The 16,940-nt window shown below is 57.9% G+C and overlaps 1 protein-coding gene across 4 annotated transcripts; it reads left to right on the top strand.

Annotated features, from left to right (window-relative positions):
* Window positions 1-41: 41 nt before the first annotated feature.
* On the top strand, window positions 42-15,332 carry UBE2J2 (ubiquitin conjugating enzyme E2 J2). Of its 4 annotated transcripts, none has more exons than XM_043573512.1 (7): window positions 42-316; window positions 4,740-4,870; window positions 7,202-7,242; window positions 12,430-12,532; window positions 12,618-12,756; window positions 13,104-13,184; window positions 13,744-14,398. In XM_043573512.1, the coding sequence occupies exons 2-7, from the start codon at window positions 4,740-4,742 to the stop codon at window positions 14,026-14,028; spliced, it is 780 nt and encodes a 259-aa protein (XP_043429447.1). In that variant the 5' UTR covers window positions 42-316; the 3' UTR covers window positions 14,029-14,398. The 4 variants fall into 4 exon arrangements, with proteins under 4 accessions (XP_043429447.1, XP_043429448.1, XP_043429449.1 ...); XM_043573513.1 differs by having other exon boundaries at window positions 112-474; window positions 13,744-15,332; XM_043573514.1 differs by lacking the exon at window positions 42-316 and adding an exon at window positions 481-628.
* Window positions 15,333-16,940: the final 1,608 nt, after the last annotated feature.

Genomic DNA, 16,940 nt, shown 5'->3' with positions numbered 1-16,940 from the left:
CGCGAGGCGGCAGCGAGACGCAGGCGACGTCCGCCCGGCCGGCTAGAGCGGCCACCCCGGGGCACGGCGCACCGGAATCGGAAGTGGGGGTGAGCACCGTTCCCCCGCCCGCCCCGTGAACGGCCATCTTGCAAGCTTAGGCGGCGGCGGCGGCGGCGGCGGCGGCGGCGGTGGCGGAGGCGCTGCAGCGGTGCGGTGGGCTCGCTCCCGGCGCGGTGAGGCTCTCCGGCGCGGGCCACGCTCTTCCTTCCCTGCTCCGGTCTCGACCACGGCGAGCCTGAGCGCGGCGGCGGCCCACGCGCGGCGACGGGGAGAGGTGAGCCAGCGGCGCGGGCCTGAACCGGGGCTTCGGCCGCGCGTCCGCCCCGCTGGAACCGGCCCGCGCGGAGGGTACGGGGCCGCCGCGAGGCTTGTCGCCGTTCGATCTGCCGCTCGGGGGGCCCGGGCCTGGAGCTTCCGTGCGCGGAACCTGAGGTCGGTTACGGCGGGGCGCCCGGGGCTCCGGGCCGGGGTGGTCCTGCGGCCAGCTTGGGGATTTGGTTGGCCTCACGGCTGGGGCTCCCACGGAAGGCCCTCCTGTTAGTGGCACGCTTGCGGGCACCTCCAGGACTAGCCGGCATAGATCTTGGTTTGTAAATGTATCCTGGGAATTGGTGTTGGGGTGGCTGCCATCGAGCCCGCCGCTTCACCCGTAATCAGTACCCAAACTGTTCCGTAAATTCCAGCAGGAATGAGTGTCCTTAGGGTTATGCCTCTTGGGGTAGTAGCTGAGAGAAAATTCAGGCCGTAAGACTGGGAAGCTCCAGTCGGCTGGCTCCACCGTGGGCCTTGCCGACTAGCGCTCACGTTGGGCCCTGGGCCAGTTCCTCGTCTGTGCCGGCCCACTTTCCACCTCTGCCGGTTACCTGCACCCTCTCAGCTTCAAGAGATGTGAACTTGTAGCTCCTTTTTCACTGGATGCCACCTAGCTGGTCTGTATTTAATTCAAGTCCAGTTCCCAGCCACTTTCTGGGCCCAGGCATGGAACAGCCAAAGAGGGGTAAAGCCTAGTGGGAGTAGAGCTACTAAGTGCGTGAGAACACAGCGCAGCGATGGGCCAGGTGGGTACTGTGTTTGTTCCAGGTCAGTGAGACTTGGTGTAATCTGGCTTTAGTAGAAAGGAGCATCATTGGAACACTTGCTGTGTAGACTTCGGGCATGGTGCCTCGTGGCAGGTGCCTGAGTGGTAGTGGGACTGTCTCCACCGGCCCTGGGCCCCTATCCAGCCTGTGAAGCAATCCTGGTGGAGAAAGGAGAGACTTCCGTGAAAGGCTCGGGCTTGGGAGTGTCACGTGCCCATCTGGTCGGTCAGGCCAAGGTCTCATGCCACTTTGTCACCTGAATTACGCTTACTCAGAGTGGGAGAGACGTGCGGAGAAGAGAGGACCAGGGTGTTTGGCTGCTGGGCAGATGACAGGTGTGTCCGTGTGAGGCTGGCGGGACTCGCGGCCAGCCGGGCGTTGGCTCAGGCAGCGCTCCCTTACCTCCCGTGTGCTGACACTTTACTCCTGACATTTGTTTTCATGCTGCGCCCTTTTGCTTTCAGCATAACGCTTTTCATGTTCCCCATCTGTGGGGATTTGCAGGGAACCTGAGACCTGCTTCACGGGTCTGTGCAGGTGCCGTAGACCAGAGGGGCCCCTGAGGGCACTGAGTGGGGCGAAGGAGGGGTCCTCAGGGAGCTTTTTCTTTGTCCTGAACTGAGTAGTTGAATCATAAATGTGACTTTAAAGAACATGCTTTTGAGGGGCATCTGGGTGCTTAAGCGCCCGACTTTGGCTCAGGTCACGATCTTTCAGTTTGTGGGTTCAAGCCCCGCATCGGGCTCTGCGCTGACAGTGTGGGGCCTGCTGGGGATTCTTTCTCTCTCTCTCTCTCTCTCTCTCCACCTCTCTCTGCCCCTCCTGCACTTGTGCTTTTTCTTTCTCTCAACAATAAATAAACTTAAAAAAAAGTTGATACCTTTGAGAGCAAGAATGAGCGAAAAGTTTGTGACTGACCAGGCAGGATCTATTTATTTTGTGTGTCTGTCCTGTAAGCTTCATTAAGCACCCAGCCTTGCCGCATAATTACGCACAAACACGGTGGTATTTGAATTGCCCAGGGAATTTTTTGCGTATTACAGAGTGTTAATTTTAGGGTGAACATTTAAAAAATTTTTTTAATGTTTATTCATTTTTGAGAGACAGAGACAGAGCATGAGCGGGGAAGGGGCAGAGAGAGGGAGACACAGAATCTGAAACAGGCTCCAGGCTCTGAGCCGTCAGCACAGAGCCCGACACGGGGCTCGAACTCACAAACTGCGAGATCCTGACCTGAGTGGAAGGCGGATGCTCAACCGGCTGAGCCATAGGGTGAACATGTAAAAGACACCCAACAAGTCCAGTGTGGCGGTTCTGCTTCCGGTGAGGTGAGCCACCTGGCCCCTTTGGCTTGGCCAGGAGCTTGGGGGCAGTGCTGCTCGGGAGAGCACTCGCTTCCCAGGCTGTCTGCAGCCTGCTCCTGCTCCTGCTCCTGCTGGCGCCTGGAGGGCACCTGTGTGGTGTGGAGCTGGGTCGCAGGGAGGCCTGTGGGGGCATTTGACTAGGGAAATGAGGGAGGCTCTTGAGGGACTTAGCTTTTGAGCTAGGCCAGGAAGGGCACAGGTGGGTTTTCTGCCAGTAGAGACCAGGCTGAGAGACAGCCGTAGGGTTAGGGTGAGGAGGGGGTTGGGAGTCAGACACTAGGAGGGCTCGTTGGGCTTCTTTGTCGGGGGCTTGGCAGGAAGGGGGAGGTGTTGTAGTTTGTCTGTTTGGCTGTGGGGAGACCTTGAAATGCTATGATCAGAACTGTGGGTGGAGAAAGTTAATCTGATGTAAGTGTACGGGGTGGACTGACAAGGGGAGAATGGAAGCTGGGGGGCCAGTGGCGAGTCTGGGGTGCTTGATGGGAGAGGTAGTACGACCCTGCATTAGGGCGAGTGGAGTGGGAACAGGAGGAAAGGGTGGGCAATGACGTCTGCAGGCCCTGGGGTGTGGGAAGCACACCACGCCCCCGCTGTAGTGCAGTGGGTTTAGTGCTCTGAGGGGAATCGAGCCAGCAAAGGGGCAGGAGTCCAGAGACCTCTGACCTGACGGATCGGAAGGAGCTGTGGCTGTTGCCAGGGAAATGAGCAAGCAGAGGCCCTGAGGTGGAAACGATGGGGGGCGGAGAGCGACTTCAGGTTTGTGCAGGCTGGAGGTCAGGGTCGAGATCCTGGCCGCTGATGTCCAGTGTGCTGGCAAGATGGCCTGAGATGGCTGAGTGGCAGCGTCAGTGGCGTGGAGGAGAGCAGGACAGGCATGGCTTCGATCTGCCACCACTCTAGCCTGGAAGCTGCTGTCCCTTCCCATTCCCGCATACCCCCATGTGTCCTCTGTCTCTATCATATTTTAGACTGGCAGCTTTCACACTTTATTTTTAGCAGCAGAACTTTTTTGCCTTGCTGTCTTAGGGGAAACTTCTGCATGCAGAGCACATCAGGCTGAGCTGCTCCGATGCCTGTGAGGGTGGGGAGCTCTGTCTTCTCTCTCACCATCACTCCCCTCTGCCTCCGAGCATCACTGAGGTGTCCCGGGCTCCACCCCCCCCCCCCCCCCCCCCCCCGCCCCCTGAGCCAGGCCGTTTCTTCTCTTGAATGATGGCTGCGACCTCACTCCTGGTCCTCAGCCTTCAGTGCTGTCCGGTCCCGCCCGTGCCATCTCATCTGTCTCATGCTGTCCCCTTCAAGCTCTGCTAACCTGTCCCAAGTGATCCAACAGAAAAGCTGGTCTCTCTTAAGACTTGGACCTAAAAACTTTGTGCAGTGGTATTGGCTGCGTGGCCTTGCCTCCCTGGTCAGCCTTGTCAGCCACCATTGACTGTGCTGTGGCTCCTTACACAGTGGCCCAGTGCCCTTCCCTGGACCCGTGATGCTGTCTGAAGCCTCTACCCGTGTCCTTAGCTCTGATCAGGAGGGTGCTCCTTTTGCCTCTTCCCAGTGTGAATGTCAGACTTTCAGGGCCCCCCATCTTTCTCCAGTCTCCCCTGTTCCTCCGATCCATTTTGTTTTTTAGTTACTTTTTTTTAAAGTAATTTTGTGAGACAGCACTCATGCAGGTGGGGGAGGGGCACACAGAGAGAGAGAATCCTAAGTGGGGCTCACACTATGGGATCATGACCTGAGACGAATCAAGGGTCAGATGCTTAACCGACTGAGCCACCCAGGTCCCCCGTCCTCCCATTAACTTTTGAGCGGTAGTAGATATGTTGGAAAATGTTTAACAACAGGCTTTTGTTGGGGGCTGGTTTGGGGTGCCTTCTGATTTCTGTGGTGTAAACGTTTCATTAGCACAGAGCGCAGGAGCACCAGGCCATGCTGGCCTCAGCACACCGGTCCTTAGGACCCTTTAAATTCGAGGTCTTTCTCCCGGGTAGGTTCTTTGAGGACAGAAGCGGGGCTTTGGTTTTGTTTCGTTTTTTATCTTTGACCTGGTGTCACATAAACGAAGGTTGTGGGGGGCAGACCCCCAAGGAGACTCGTCGAGTCCTGCTGGTGTGGGGGTGGGCGGCAAGTCAGGACAGCCCGCAGGCCTGGCTTCTGGGTGGCTGGGCTTAACCTCGTGGGACTGTTGTAGCTGTCTGTGGCTGAGGAGGCAGGGCGTGTCTGTCGTTCTTTGGAAACAGACGTTTGCTTTCCCTAGATGAGCAGCAGCAGCAATAAAAGAGCTCCGACGACAGCGACCCAGAGGCTGAAACAGGACTATCTTCGCATTAAGAAGGACCCGGTGCCTTACATCTGTGCTGAGCCCCTCCCTTCCAATATCCTTGAATGGTAAGGCTCCACGTGACCATTCACCCCACGCCGACTGTCACCTGGGTTCTCTGCTCGCTTGATGGGGATGCCCTGGTGCTCCTGTCCTGTCGTGGCATTGGGAAGGGTGCATCTGTCTGTACCGCTTTCAGACGCGGGCAGGCTCAGGCCTACGGATGAGGCCTGGTTGTCTTCCTGATGGGCGGCGGCTGGGGCCACCATGGGGTCTTCCTTGACCTCTGTCCCCTGGGTCTGGAGAGAGCACGCTGGGGAGCGCCTCTCAGGTGGGTCTGTGGGATCCATAGGGGAGGCTTCGGGGCACGTCATAGGTCTCACGGCTGTTGGTGGAGAAGTTGCATTTCTAGACTCTCCTTTTGCTCTTTGCGTCTTGGTGCTGTAGAGTGGCCTGTCCTGTCTTAGAGAGTTTGTGACAGAGGGTCAGGGGCCCTGATGCTTGGGTTCCTGGCGCTGGCTGGGGCAAGTGCTTGGTAGCCCTGGCCGACGTAACAGGCTCTGAGCCTCATGCACACTTGCTACGTAGTGACTTTCAGGCTGTGCTCAGGTGTGGCCTTAGGAGGTTACGTGCTTCCACGGAAATGCTGCCCTTACCAGATTTATCGGTTCTGTGGGAAGTAAAGTGTAGGGTTGAGATAGTAAGCATTTTCTGTGTGAAAGGTATTTTGTCCAGAGAAAAGGAATTTAACTGAGTTAAAAGCTGTTTTTTGGATTGGACAGGTGTTTGGACAGGTGTTCACGGGTTCTGGATCTACCTTCCTCAGCTTGGGGAGGAGGGGCTGCTCTGGCAGGTGAGGGAGGGTTTTCAGGGTGAAAAGGGCCGCGCGGGACTGAGGCTTTGGGGTTACAACAGAGCTTCCCCGGCCCCCTGAATTGGCAGATGGAGGGACAGCTCCCACAGCAGTCGCAGGGTCGTCCTCGTTGTTTGGGGAGCCTCTCTCTGCCTGTGAGTTCAGATCTCCAGGTTCAGTCATTCACAAGGAGGATCGATCGCTGAGATTTGTTTCCATGGAAAACCAGCAAAATTAGCAAAGGGACAGACAGTGCGCTGGAGTCGGAGTCCATAGGAGACCGACACGAGCCCCCCCAGCCCTGCTGTGACCACACACATGAGGTGCTGTCCCCCAGGGAAGCCTATCAGAGACCCAGGACGCAAGATTGCCAGTTGGAGCAGGTCACGTGCCTCTGCCCGGCACCTCCCAGTGTTCCAGACCCCCAGCAGGGAGGCTGGCTTCCTTCTAGCATGATCCATGTTGTATCGTTGGCATAAACAGTTTATGTTGCATCAGGGTGGTGAGCCCCTCTCCCCACTCTGGAATCCAGTTCCCAGACTGGCTGGGGACAGTCGTGTCCGGCCTGCTGGCTGGGCTCTATCACCTGCTGGGGTGTCCCCCGAGTGCCGTGCCGCTTGGCCACTCAGGCTGCTGGGCTCTCTGCTCTTGCTCGCTGCCCCTACCCAGTGTTCCCAAACTGGACCCCGGAATTGGGAGCAGTGACAAATTAAGGCCACGTTCCTGGGTGTGTCACGTGCTTAAGCTCTGAGGCTTGTTCCTGGTCCACCAACACAGGATGGCAGTGTCTGTGGAGTAAAACATATCAGCTGGCATGTGTTTCATCCACGACGTTCAAGTGGCATTTGTGGGAAGAGGGGTTTCCGAAGGGATGCTTAGTGACGTGCTAACAGCTGTGTCTGATTGGCTCTACGTTCCCTTTTGTGCTTTTCTCTTATATTTGAAAATGCCAAAGTCCACGCACCTCTTGACGTGCGGCTGAAGCTCCTTATTTGCATGGGAGAGTGGAATCTGTGAGTGCCGCCGCTCGTGGTCTGAAGCACGTGGGTCCACCTGGGCTTGGGCTCTGTGTGAGGACTTCAGTGACAGTTACAGGCTATCCCTGTTCTCCTGCGTGAGGCCAGCTGCTCTGAGGTCACACGTCTGCTTCTTCTAGAACATCAACACTGGGGGACACAGAGCCACCTCATGTCACCAGCCGTTCCCCGCTTGGCCTACTTCGTGATATTTGGGCACACTGAGAAGTGCAAGTTTCTAAGTACATCTCAAGAATGTGTGTGAAATTAGCATTTGAAAATTTGTTAATGGACTTTCATGGTTAGAGAGTGTCAGTTTCTTTGCGGAGTTAAGTTAGTTAGTACTTTGCGGAGGACGTGAAAGATACAGTTCCTAAGACCCCGTTAGGAGTGCGTAGACCACAGCACAAGTTCACCTGGGATGTTCGCACGTCTGGTTTCGGCTGGACCCCACGCCCCGGCCGCGGAGGGACTCGGAACTCGGAGTGTTTGCCGTCCCTAAAGCCAGCTCATTTTCTTCTCTCCCTCAGGCACTATGTGGTCCGAGGCCCAGAGATGACTCCTTATGAAGGTAAGTCAGTCTTCAATCTGAGCGAGGGGAACAAGAGACCTTTTTGTCTTCTGAACAGATCTCTCCTGCCAAGCACTTCGTGTCTGTGACTCACGCTCTAGTCTGCATGTCCGTTAGTAACATTGCACTTGCTTGGAGTCCGTCCTCGTTGCTTCAGATCCTAAAGCGGTTTAGTCTTCAGGGGCTTTCTGTGAGTCTCAGAGGTTACCCAGCCTCTGCCGTGAGTGGGGCCAGAGCCGGAAGACAGACCTGGTAAGCCGTGCAGTGCAGCCATTTTCTCCTGCTGTGTTCAGACCCGCACGAATGTTGTCGGGAAAGAAAGCCGTGGTTGTCGAGCGCTCGCTCTGCCGAGCCCTCTGAGCCACGTGGTAGCCCCTTCGTGTGGATGGGGCCCCGAGGCTCACGGGGAGGGTGCAGGGTCTGCCCTGGCACAGCCGGGCACCCCTGCTCTCCTTGTTCTGCCGGGGCTGACCTGGTGATGCTGCCCAGTGTCCTCTGGTGTCATTTACAAAGTAGACCTGGGATTTTTCAGTCAGAGGGTCGGGGGCCTACAGGGAGCCTGGCACCAGCCTCAGGGTTTAGGCCAGGTCGAGGGATGAGCCGTGGTGGGGCAAGCCCAGGGCAGAGCTGTGGCCGGGCTGTACCTTCAGCTCTCCAGCCACTGGGTCCTCACTTTGAGTGGCATCTGCCTCCACATGGGGGTTTTGCGTAAGATTTCACTGGAAAAGAGTCCGGCTGCTGGAGAAGCACATTCGAGACCCACTGCTCTGGACCATGAGGGGAAAGCTGTGGGTGTGGGTGGGTGGTTAAGAGTGGAACTGGCCTGGCTCTCTTGAAGGTGTCACCAGCCTTATGAGGACTCTCCTTTGACACAGGAGTCTCTGTTCTGGGAAGACGTGTCCTGGGGAAAACAGGTGCAGAAGCCTTTCTGTAGGGTGGGTGTGTTAATAGTGTCACACTGGGGGCCGCCCGAGTGTCCAGCAGCGGGGTGTGGGCTTGATGGGCTTGTGGTGGGGTTCCTAGAAAAGCAGCAGCAGTTGGGCTTCAGGGCAGCCTGGACAGGTCATAATTAAAATGCCTGGTAAGGAGGCGCCTGGGTGGCTCAGTCGGTTAAGTGTCCAACTTCGGCTCAGGTCATGATCTCACGGTTCGTGAGTTTGAGCCCCATGTCGGGCTCTGTGCTGACAACTCAGAGCCTGGAGCTGCTTCGGATTCTGTGTCTCCCTCTCTCTCTGCCCTTCCCCTGCTTGCTCTCTGTCTCTCTCTCAAAATAAATAAACATTAAAAAATAAAAAAAAAAAAAAAAAAAAAAAAAGAGGGGCGCCTGGGTGGGTCAGTTGGTTGAGTGTCCGACTTTGGCTCAGGTCATGATCTCGCGGTTTGTGAGTTCGAGCCCCGCGTCGGGCTCTGTGCTGACAACTCAGAGCCTGGAGCTGCTTCGGATTCTGTGTCTCCCTCTCTCTCTGCCCTTCCCCTGCTTGCACTCCATCTTTCCTTCTCTCAAAAAGAATAAACATTAAAAAAAAAATACTTGTTAAATACACGTGTGTTTCTAACAAACTAGGAATGAGAATTTTTTTTTCTCACAAGTGGGATTTTAAGGTTTTTTTTTTTTTTAATAGTTTTAATATTTTTCCAATAAATTGTGAACATTTAGTAATTTTGTAACCAGGCCTGTTGCTGCTGGAAGTGAACCTGGACAGGGGTGGAGGTGGCAGGGGGAGGAAAGGGCAGGCCCTGAGTGGAGGCTGCAGGGCTTGGGACCGCAGGAGACCACCCCCCCCCCCCCAACCCCCAGACCCAACCCTGTCACCGGGGCTTCTTTATGTGTGGTCCTGCCCTGTGTATCTCCCTGCTGGTCATGGCCTTCAGGCTGTCTCCTCAGAGACCAGCTTTTCCTGCTGTTCCTCCTTCCCCTTCTTTCTTCTTTCTCTCCCCCTCCTTAGCCTTCTCTCCCTCCACTGCCTGCCTCCCTCTTGCCCCTCAGCACCTGCTCCTGCCTCTTCCCCTGCTGCCCATCCTCTCTTGCGCTCAGGGCCGCACTCTGCACTCTGTAGCCCTGCCTTCTGCTGACCATTCTCCTCAGGGTCGATGAGGGGCCCCCTGAATTGTCAATCCGAGGGATGGCTCTCCGGCCTCGGTGTCTGGGGTTCTGTGGACTTTGATGGTGTGGGCTCCTTCCTCCACACTTGCTCCTTCTCTGGCTTCTGGATGTTCCGACCCCTCCTTCTCAGTCTCTCGTGGCTCTGCACCCTGGCCATGTCCGTTCGGCCTGTCCTTGCTCTGGGCTCTGCGCCCACGCTACTCCTGGCAGATTCCAGGCACACCGATCCTGACGGTTCAGAAGTGGCTTCCCGCGGTACAGGCATTGCTGAGGATTCTCCCTGAATCGATCTGTGGATTTTACCCAATCCTGTCAAAGTCCTGGCACAGTTTTTTGTAGACGTACACAAATTTTTTCTGAGGTTTTTATTGTAAAACGTACCCGGAAAGGCAGAGGACCCAGAGCAGTTGAAACAAGAACAGAGTGGGAGGAGTCAGTCGGCCTGAGCTTCGGTGAGCCGAGTGTGGAGGGAAATGCGGGTCAGTGGAACAGAGAACCCAGGAGCTGCTTGGCACCGCGGTGGCCCGCGGATCTTTTGTTGTTGTTGCAACGGAGTTGCAGAAGCAGTTCAGTGGAGGAGGTGCGTGGTGCAACATCGTCCCTTCCCGGGGCGCCGTCCTCCCTGGCCTCTCTCCGGGGCCACCGTGCTCTCTGGGGTTTCCGCCCCCAGGGCGCCGTCAGGGCTGTGCTCGTCGCTCGTCTGCCTGTGGACGCTTGGAATGAAGGATGTGGGAGCTGCTGGCGTGGGGGTGCGTGCGCTTCTTCTCTGCATCCCCCAGGGCTTGCCCTCTGGCTGAGGCTCCGCCCTCCCACGTCCCCCGCTTTGCCTCCTTACCTCTCAGGATGAGCCTCCCCCACAGACCCTCCCGGAGTTCATCTCGTACGCTTGACGTTGCACGTCTGGCCGTGGGGGTTGGTGCGTCTGCGGTCCGCGCGCGCCGCCCGCCTTGCGGTCGCTTCCCCGGTTTGCGCGGCAGCCGTCTGCTCCCTGTGCGGCTGCCTCTCCGCGCGGCTCCTGCCGAGCGAGCCCTTCCCTCGGAGGGTAGCAGGCGTTGGCCGGCTTTCACCTGGCGTCTCTCGGGTGGGCGCAGGAGGCGGGGCTGGCGGGTCAGCGCGGGTGTTGACGTTCACGGGCTCGCCGCGAGGCCGCATCCTCCTGCCCACCTGCCCTGCGCCGCGCTGCGGACGGAGCCGTTGCCCGAGCGGCCGGCTCCCAGCGCGCGTCGGCCGAGCCTGCTTCCTCCTGAGAAAAGCACCTGTTGGTATCTCTCGCTTATTTTCCAGTTGGGCTTTTCTCAGCGACTTCGGCTGACTGTGCCTCGAGTGTCGTTCATAGTGCTAGTTTCTCGCTCGGGGGCCCGTCTGGCTGTTGAGTCGGCCTCACGGGGGACACTCGCTCACGGCACCCTCCGGTCCCGGCAGAGCTTGGAGTGGGAGACGGCACTCACGTGAGGCGGCCGTACGAGACGTGGGGAGGCCCGACCCGAGGGGCGTGAGAGCAGACGTGTGCGGTGCGTCCCGGTCCTTGAGGTGGGGCCCCACCCAGGGTGCTGGGGACGGCAGGGGGCCCGGGGGGAGGACAGGGCGGCACTCCTGAAGCCTCGCTGCGCAAGCACGCACGTGCACACGCATCACTGGGTGTCCGGTCGAGTCACGTCCCGTGTCGCCTGCCTGCAGTGGGCCCGGGGCTTTGCGTTTCCAGTAGGCTCCCAGGTGCAGCCCCGAGAGAAGGGTGTGAGGTGAGGTAGCCCGTGGGACCGTGAGCCGAGTGGGCAGGGGCGAGAGCCTTGAGGCCCGCGAGGTCATCCCAGGTGAGCAGTTTGGATCGGTTTGGAGGCGTGGCCAGCAGGGCTTGCTGGTGGCGGAGGTGTGAGGTGATGGCGGTGGGTGGGGGCAGGGAGGCAGCCGGGCCTCCCAGATTTTGGCGTGAGCGGCTAAGAGGGTGGAGTTCCTGTTCGAGGGAAATGGGTATTGTGTCTTGGACCTGTCCGGGCAGTGTCGCCCGGATGGTCGGCCCGTGGGTCAGCATGGGGGGAGGAGCCCCAGACGGCCAGGTGCAGGTGCCAGTTGGAGATCTCCCCGTGTCACGTGAGCCTGAGGAGCCAGAAGTGTGAGGGGTCAGGGAGGGCACCAGAGGAGCCAGCGGCCAGCGCTCGGGGCAGTGGGACGGGAGTGGGGAGCCAAGGTGGGGTGGCGCCCAAGGAGGCAGGGGACGTGGTTGTGAGGTACGGGGCGGGCTCTGCTGATCTCCGTGTCGGATTTGGGGGACCGCGGTGGGGGCAGGAGCCTCGGCAGGGTGGACCTGGATGTAGCTCTCAAGGGGTTTTACATAAAGGAGGGTGAGTGGCTGGCAGGAGGGGGAGTGAGGTGGGGTCAGGTGTGTTGTTGTTTTTTTTTTTAAACATTCATTTGTGAGAGACAAAGACCCAGCACGAGTTGGGGAGAGGCAGGGACAGGGGGAGACGGAGCACCCCATGCAGGCTCCACATTGTCAGCACAGAGCCCGATGCAGGGCTCAGGCCCACGAACTGTGATATCGTGACCTGGGGCCGGAGTCAGATGCTTAACCGGCTGAGCCACCCAGGCGCCCCTGGTTTTTGTTTTTCTGAGATGGGAGAATCACATGATGGCAGTTGGTTGCTGCAGGGTGTCATTCGGTGGAGAAGGAGAGACCAGGAGTGCGGGAGAGGGGTCTGGAATTAGGGGTGACCTCAGCCGACCTGCTCAGGGGTGGGCGAGAGGACCCAGTGAGGAGCTGGGTACGGCTTTTCCTCTGAGGCTCTGTTCTCAGTGACGGGGGGCCCGGGAAGGGTGAGCAGGGTTGTGCCTGTGGGGCAAGGACCACTCTTGATTTGTGGTCATGAGCCCCCCCAGTGAGACTGCCAGCAAGATGCTCGTGTTCCGGGGGTGGTCAGCCGCTGGGCCCGGGATGAGGGGGGTGGCGCTGGCAGGGTGGGGGCAGAGTGGGAGACTGAGGGTCGTGGCACCAGCCTGAGGGCTGGAGCGGAGCTTGGTGCCTGGGGCTGCCCCCACAGGGGGTGCGCTGTAGACCGTGACAAGGCTCTTTCTCTGTTTTGCTGTAGGTGGCTATTACCATGGAAAACTAGTTTTTCCCAGAGAATTTCCTTTTAAACCTCCTAGTATTTATATGATAACACCCAATGGAAGATTCAAGTGCAATACAAGGTAAGGCATTTCTGCCGTGCTTCTCAAGTGTGAATGTGGTCATGACGAGTGTGTGTGCCCTGTTGAGCGGGTCCCTGTCTTGCAGGCTGTGTCTTTCCATCACGGATTTCCACCCAGACACGTGGAACCCGGCCTGGTCCGTCTCCACCATCCTGACTGGGCTCCTTAGCTTCATGGTGGAGAAGGGCCCCACCCTGGGCAGTATAGAGACGTCGGACTTCACGGTGAGGGGTGGAGAGCACGGCTCGCATGTTGGGGGGCTCCCGCGCATGTCCTCGGCAGTGGGAAGAGCAGGCCGGGCTTCCCTCCAGGGACAGCACGGTGTCTGGTCCTTGTCGACTGGTCTTTATTTTCTCATCGTCTAAGTGGGAACTAAGTTTCCTGTCGTTAATTGATGATAGGGAAAGACGAATAAGCCTTGATGAGGCTGAATTAGTTTGTGGTGAACGGCAAGTTTATCGAGTGCTTTCAGCAACACGAAGACAACAGCTTTTGAGGATAAAATGTGTGTAGAATTTGAAAGAGTTGAAATTAATCTTCAGGCTGATATTTCCCTTCTGTTTCTTCCTAGAAAAGACAGCTGGCGGCACAAAGTTTAGTGTTTAATTTAAAAGACAAAGTCTTCTGTGAATTATTCCCTGAAGTCGTGGAGGTAAGGCACAGATGCTGGCGGTCCGTGTTGCGATGCCCTCGCCAGGAGCACTTCCAGATTTGATTCTTCCGGAGAGAGAACTGTGCTGCTGTGTGTCCCTTTGCTGCACACACACAGCACACAGGGCGCCTGTTCTCACACGCACCTGTAGGTGCTGACTGGCAGGTGCAGCCCTGCCCCCCTCCTCAGGGCGCAGGGCTCCTCGGGTGGGCTGCTGGGCTGTGGGGAAGGGCCTGCCCAGAGGGGCTGGCATGTACCCTCATCTTCGCTCTGGAGCAGGGTAGGCCGCACCCAGGTCGAGGCCACAGTGATTCTGTGTCGCTTGGACCTGCTCAGTCTAGGCCCTGAGCGGCGCAGGCTTGGTGTTTTTGACGAGTCCCTGGGTCCCCTCATCTGTTAAACAGAGTTAAGAGCGCCTCCCGCTTCCGAGGGTGAGTGTCGGGCCGGTGACCGCCGGCCTCCCAGGCAGGATCTTTGTGGTGGATCTTAGGACCCTCCCTTGTCCTAAAGGAAGCAGTTTATTTCGACCAAGCCTTGTTCCTTTCTGTTTTTATCTTAGGAAATAAAACAAAAACAGAAAGCTCAAGACGAACTCAGTAGCCGACCCCAGGCTCTCCCCTTACCAGACGTGGTTCCAGACGGGGAAACACACCACGGTCAGAATGGGCTTCAGCTCCTCAACGGGCACGCTCCGGGGGCCGGGCCGCACCTCGCGGGCCTCCAGCAGGCCAACCGGCACCACGGACTCCTGGGCGGCGCCCTGGCGAACTTGTTTGTTATAGTTGGGTTTGCAGCCTTCGCCTACACGGTCAAGTACGTGCTGAGAAGCATAGCGCAGGAGTGAGCCCCGCGCCACAGCCGGCAGAGGTGGTCGAACCGAGGGCACCGCGCCCGAGCTCGCCATGGGCTGGCTGGACGTGCCGCCAGGCGCAGGGTGGACCTGCCTGACTTCTGGGGTTAGCTTTTTAAAAACCTTTAAAAGGAAAACAAAAACCAAAGCGTGTAATTTGGATTTAGAGGAGGTGCAAGATTCTCAGCTCCCTGTCCTCGCCCTGGGGTCTGTTGGGAACCATGGAGCTTGGGTGTCGAGGAGGGACCTCATGCTTTGGTTTTATAGCTTAATCTCCTGTATCGTCTTTCGGACCTGTTTTAGTAAACCTGTTTTTCATTTTACTAGATTTGGTCACTTAAAAATACAAAACTCGATTAGCAAATACTCTGCGTGCAATTCTTGGTCCAGTGGAGCCCTGGCTCACCAGGCAGGAGCAGTTCCCACAGCTGTGCCTGGCCAGGGGGCCCAGGGGCCAGCCAAGGACGGCCATGGACGGGGGTCCAGGAGACGTGGGGGTTTGGCCTCAGCATTTGAAACGTGTTTGCATTCTCTTGGAAAGAAGCAATCCTTCCTAGGAAAGTGGGTTCTTGTTTTGCTGCAGTTGAAATTCCACATCCGCTTGATGTCTGACCACAAGGTGGCGTCCTTTGTTCAAAGAGCCACCCTATCCTCTGCGGTCCCGAAGGCTGCTTTCACTTTACCCTCCCCCCCGCCCCGCCTTTCCTCCACACCTATGCCAGGCTGGGCTCCCCACTGCCACCTCCAGGTTCCTGGCTACTGCAGGGGTGACCTTCGGTACCCACGGGACATTTCCTCTGACCCCAGCAGCCCCATGGAGTTCTGCACCTGACAGGCTCCCCTCACACTTGGCCCAGAACTTGGGTGTACCCTGAAGATAGGCTCCTGTGTTCCTTTTCCCGGCTGCTCCCTGTCCGGTGTGGGCTCTTCCCCCTAGAAGACCACACGCAACTGGGCATCAAGAGGAGGTGAAGGCTGCCCCGGGAGGACTGGCCTGAGTTGCGGGCGGGGCTGGTGGGGTTCAGCAGGCTCCCCGGGTCGCTGATGTCTTCCGTTAAGCGCCTGCTTGATCGTTTCCCTTGCACGTTATTTGGAAGCACCGTGTCTGTGAGTCATGGGCTGAGGTGCTGTGATTTCACTCCAGAGGCCAGAGGGGGCTTCAGGTGCAGCCACGCGCTTGTACATCTTCGACTTTGGGTTTTGATCAGTTTATTTAAAATTGCCCTATAATTTACCACTCGTGTGTATTTAACCCACTCGTGTGAAAAAAAATCTTTCATTATATCTTTGTTCCTAAATTTTGTGCCGTTTGAGTCTCTGTTGGCGGAAATGCAAGTCCGTCTCGGCCCGGTGCCCGGCTAGCCGCTAGCCCGTGGGCAGGCCAGCGGTTGGGCCTGTGAGGGGTGGGGGGGCTGGAGCTGCCGCATCTGCAGCTCGGTGGTGCCCCAGGAATAACCGCGGGCCCTGGTGGCAATGCTGCTGGGCCTGGGTCCCTGCGTGGGCGGCGCCGGGCAGTGGCGAGGCTCTGCTGTGCTGGATGCTGGGCCTCGCCTTCTGTCCACACCTGGCTCAAGGGTGCGTCTGTGGAGGTGGGCATCTGATCCAACACTTAGTGTTTCCTGAGGTTTTTGAGGAGGTAGATGGCCTAGCAAACATTTTGCTCGACGCGGGTTATTTCTTTGCTGTATGCGAAATCTCAACTATCAAAAACCCTTTGTCAGCAGTAGAGGTAGATCCGTGCAGTGCAGAGCCTTCACCAAGGGTCCAAGGCGGTGTGCTGTCTGAAGTGACCCGAGATAAAAGATGCACTTGGGCACCTGGCTGGCTCAGTTGGAAGAACGTGCGACTCTTAATCTTGGGGTTGTGAGTTTGAGTCCCACGTTGGGTGTAGAGATTGCTTAAAATAAATAAAAATTAAGAAACAAAGATGAACTTGTCCTGTGGGGCTACATGTGTTGCTCCCTCTCGGAGGAATCGCTGGCCCCTCGTTCTTGTGTGGGGTCCCCGGTGGAGGGCAGTTGGACCCCCTTAGGCCACCCATTGGACGTGTGCTTCCCCAGCTGGCCCGGCTGAACCCCTGAGTGTAAGCCGTGCTGTGAAGTCTCTGGATCCAGGGGGAGAAGCCCCCCAAAAAACTGGTCCTGTATGGACGCCGGTGAAACAGTCCCGGAGGTGTGCCCTGTGGTCCCAGAGAAGGGCATACCCGACATTTATTTCTCCCCCAAGAAGCTTCCCAGGCAGCCGACAGGTCTGGGGTGAGGCTGGAGCGGCCCTCCCGGTGCCAAGGGCATGACTTCAGGCAGCCCGCTGTAGGGATGGCACCGGCATCTGGGCTGTGGCTGTGTGGCAGCTGGCCTGAGCCTCCCCTGCGCAGGCAGTTGATGTCTGTGGCAGGGAGGCGTGGACGCTGGAGAGCAGGGTCCCTTTGGTGGTTCCCGGCAGCCCCCATGCTCACTGGGGGCGCTGGGCCCTGGGAGGACCCGTGGGATGTGGGGGAGGGGGCACTGAAAGCAGAGAGCTGGTTCCCTGACACTGGACCCAAGTCTAAGGGGGCAGCGACCTCCCGCAGAGCATGACTTGGCCGAGACTGCTGGACCAGTGGGCCGAGGAAGTGGCTCCTGCTTCCTGCTTGTTCTCAAGGTCCCTGGGGATGGGAGCAGAGCTCATGGTTCAGGCATGGTTGGACCTGTCTGAGGCCCATTGCCACGTGGCTCCCCCATCCTGCTTCAGAGGCCCTCTGCTGTTGGCCTGCCTTTAGGAGGACCGTGCCGGAGGCTGGTGCAGCTGGCAGTGTCCACACGGCAGCCAGAGACGGCGCATTGCCGATGGCACTCCGGTGACGCACTTTTGAGCCTCGAAGGATCAAACTGTCAGGATGCAGTTGATGGGAGCACAGGTACCCAGCC

The sequence above is a fragment of the Prionailurus bengalensis genome, chromosome C1, assembly GCF_016509475.1.
Source record: "Prionailurus bengalensis isolate Pbe53 chromosome C1, Fcat_Pben_1.1_paternal_pri, whole genome shotgun sequence".
Lineage (NCBI taxonomy): Eukaryota > Metazoa > Chordata > Mammalia > Carnivora > Felidae > Prionailurus > Prionailurus bengalensis.
This window is presented reverse-complemented; position numbering and strand designations above follow the sequence as displayed.

Excerpts from the sequence above, each read along its gene's own strand:
- UBE2J2 (XM_043573511.1), top strand. Across the intron at positions 12,533-12,617 it reads AGATTCAAGTGCAATACAAG|GCTGTGTCTTTCCATCACGG; the intron begins GTAAGGCATTTC and ends CCTGTCTTGCAG. Across the intron at positions 13,185-13,743 it reads TATTCCCTGAAGTCGTGGAG|GAAATAAAACAAAAACAGAA; the intron begins GTAAGGCACAGA and ends TTTTTATCTTAG.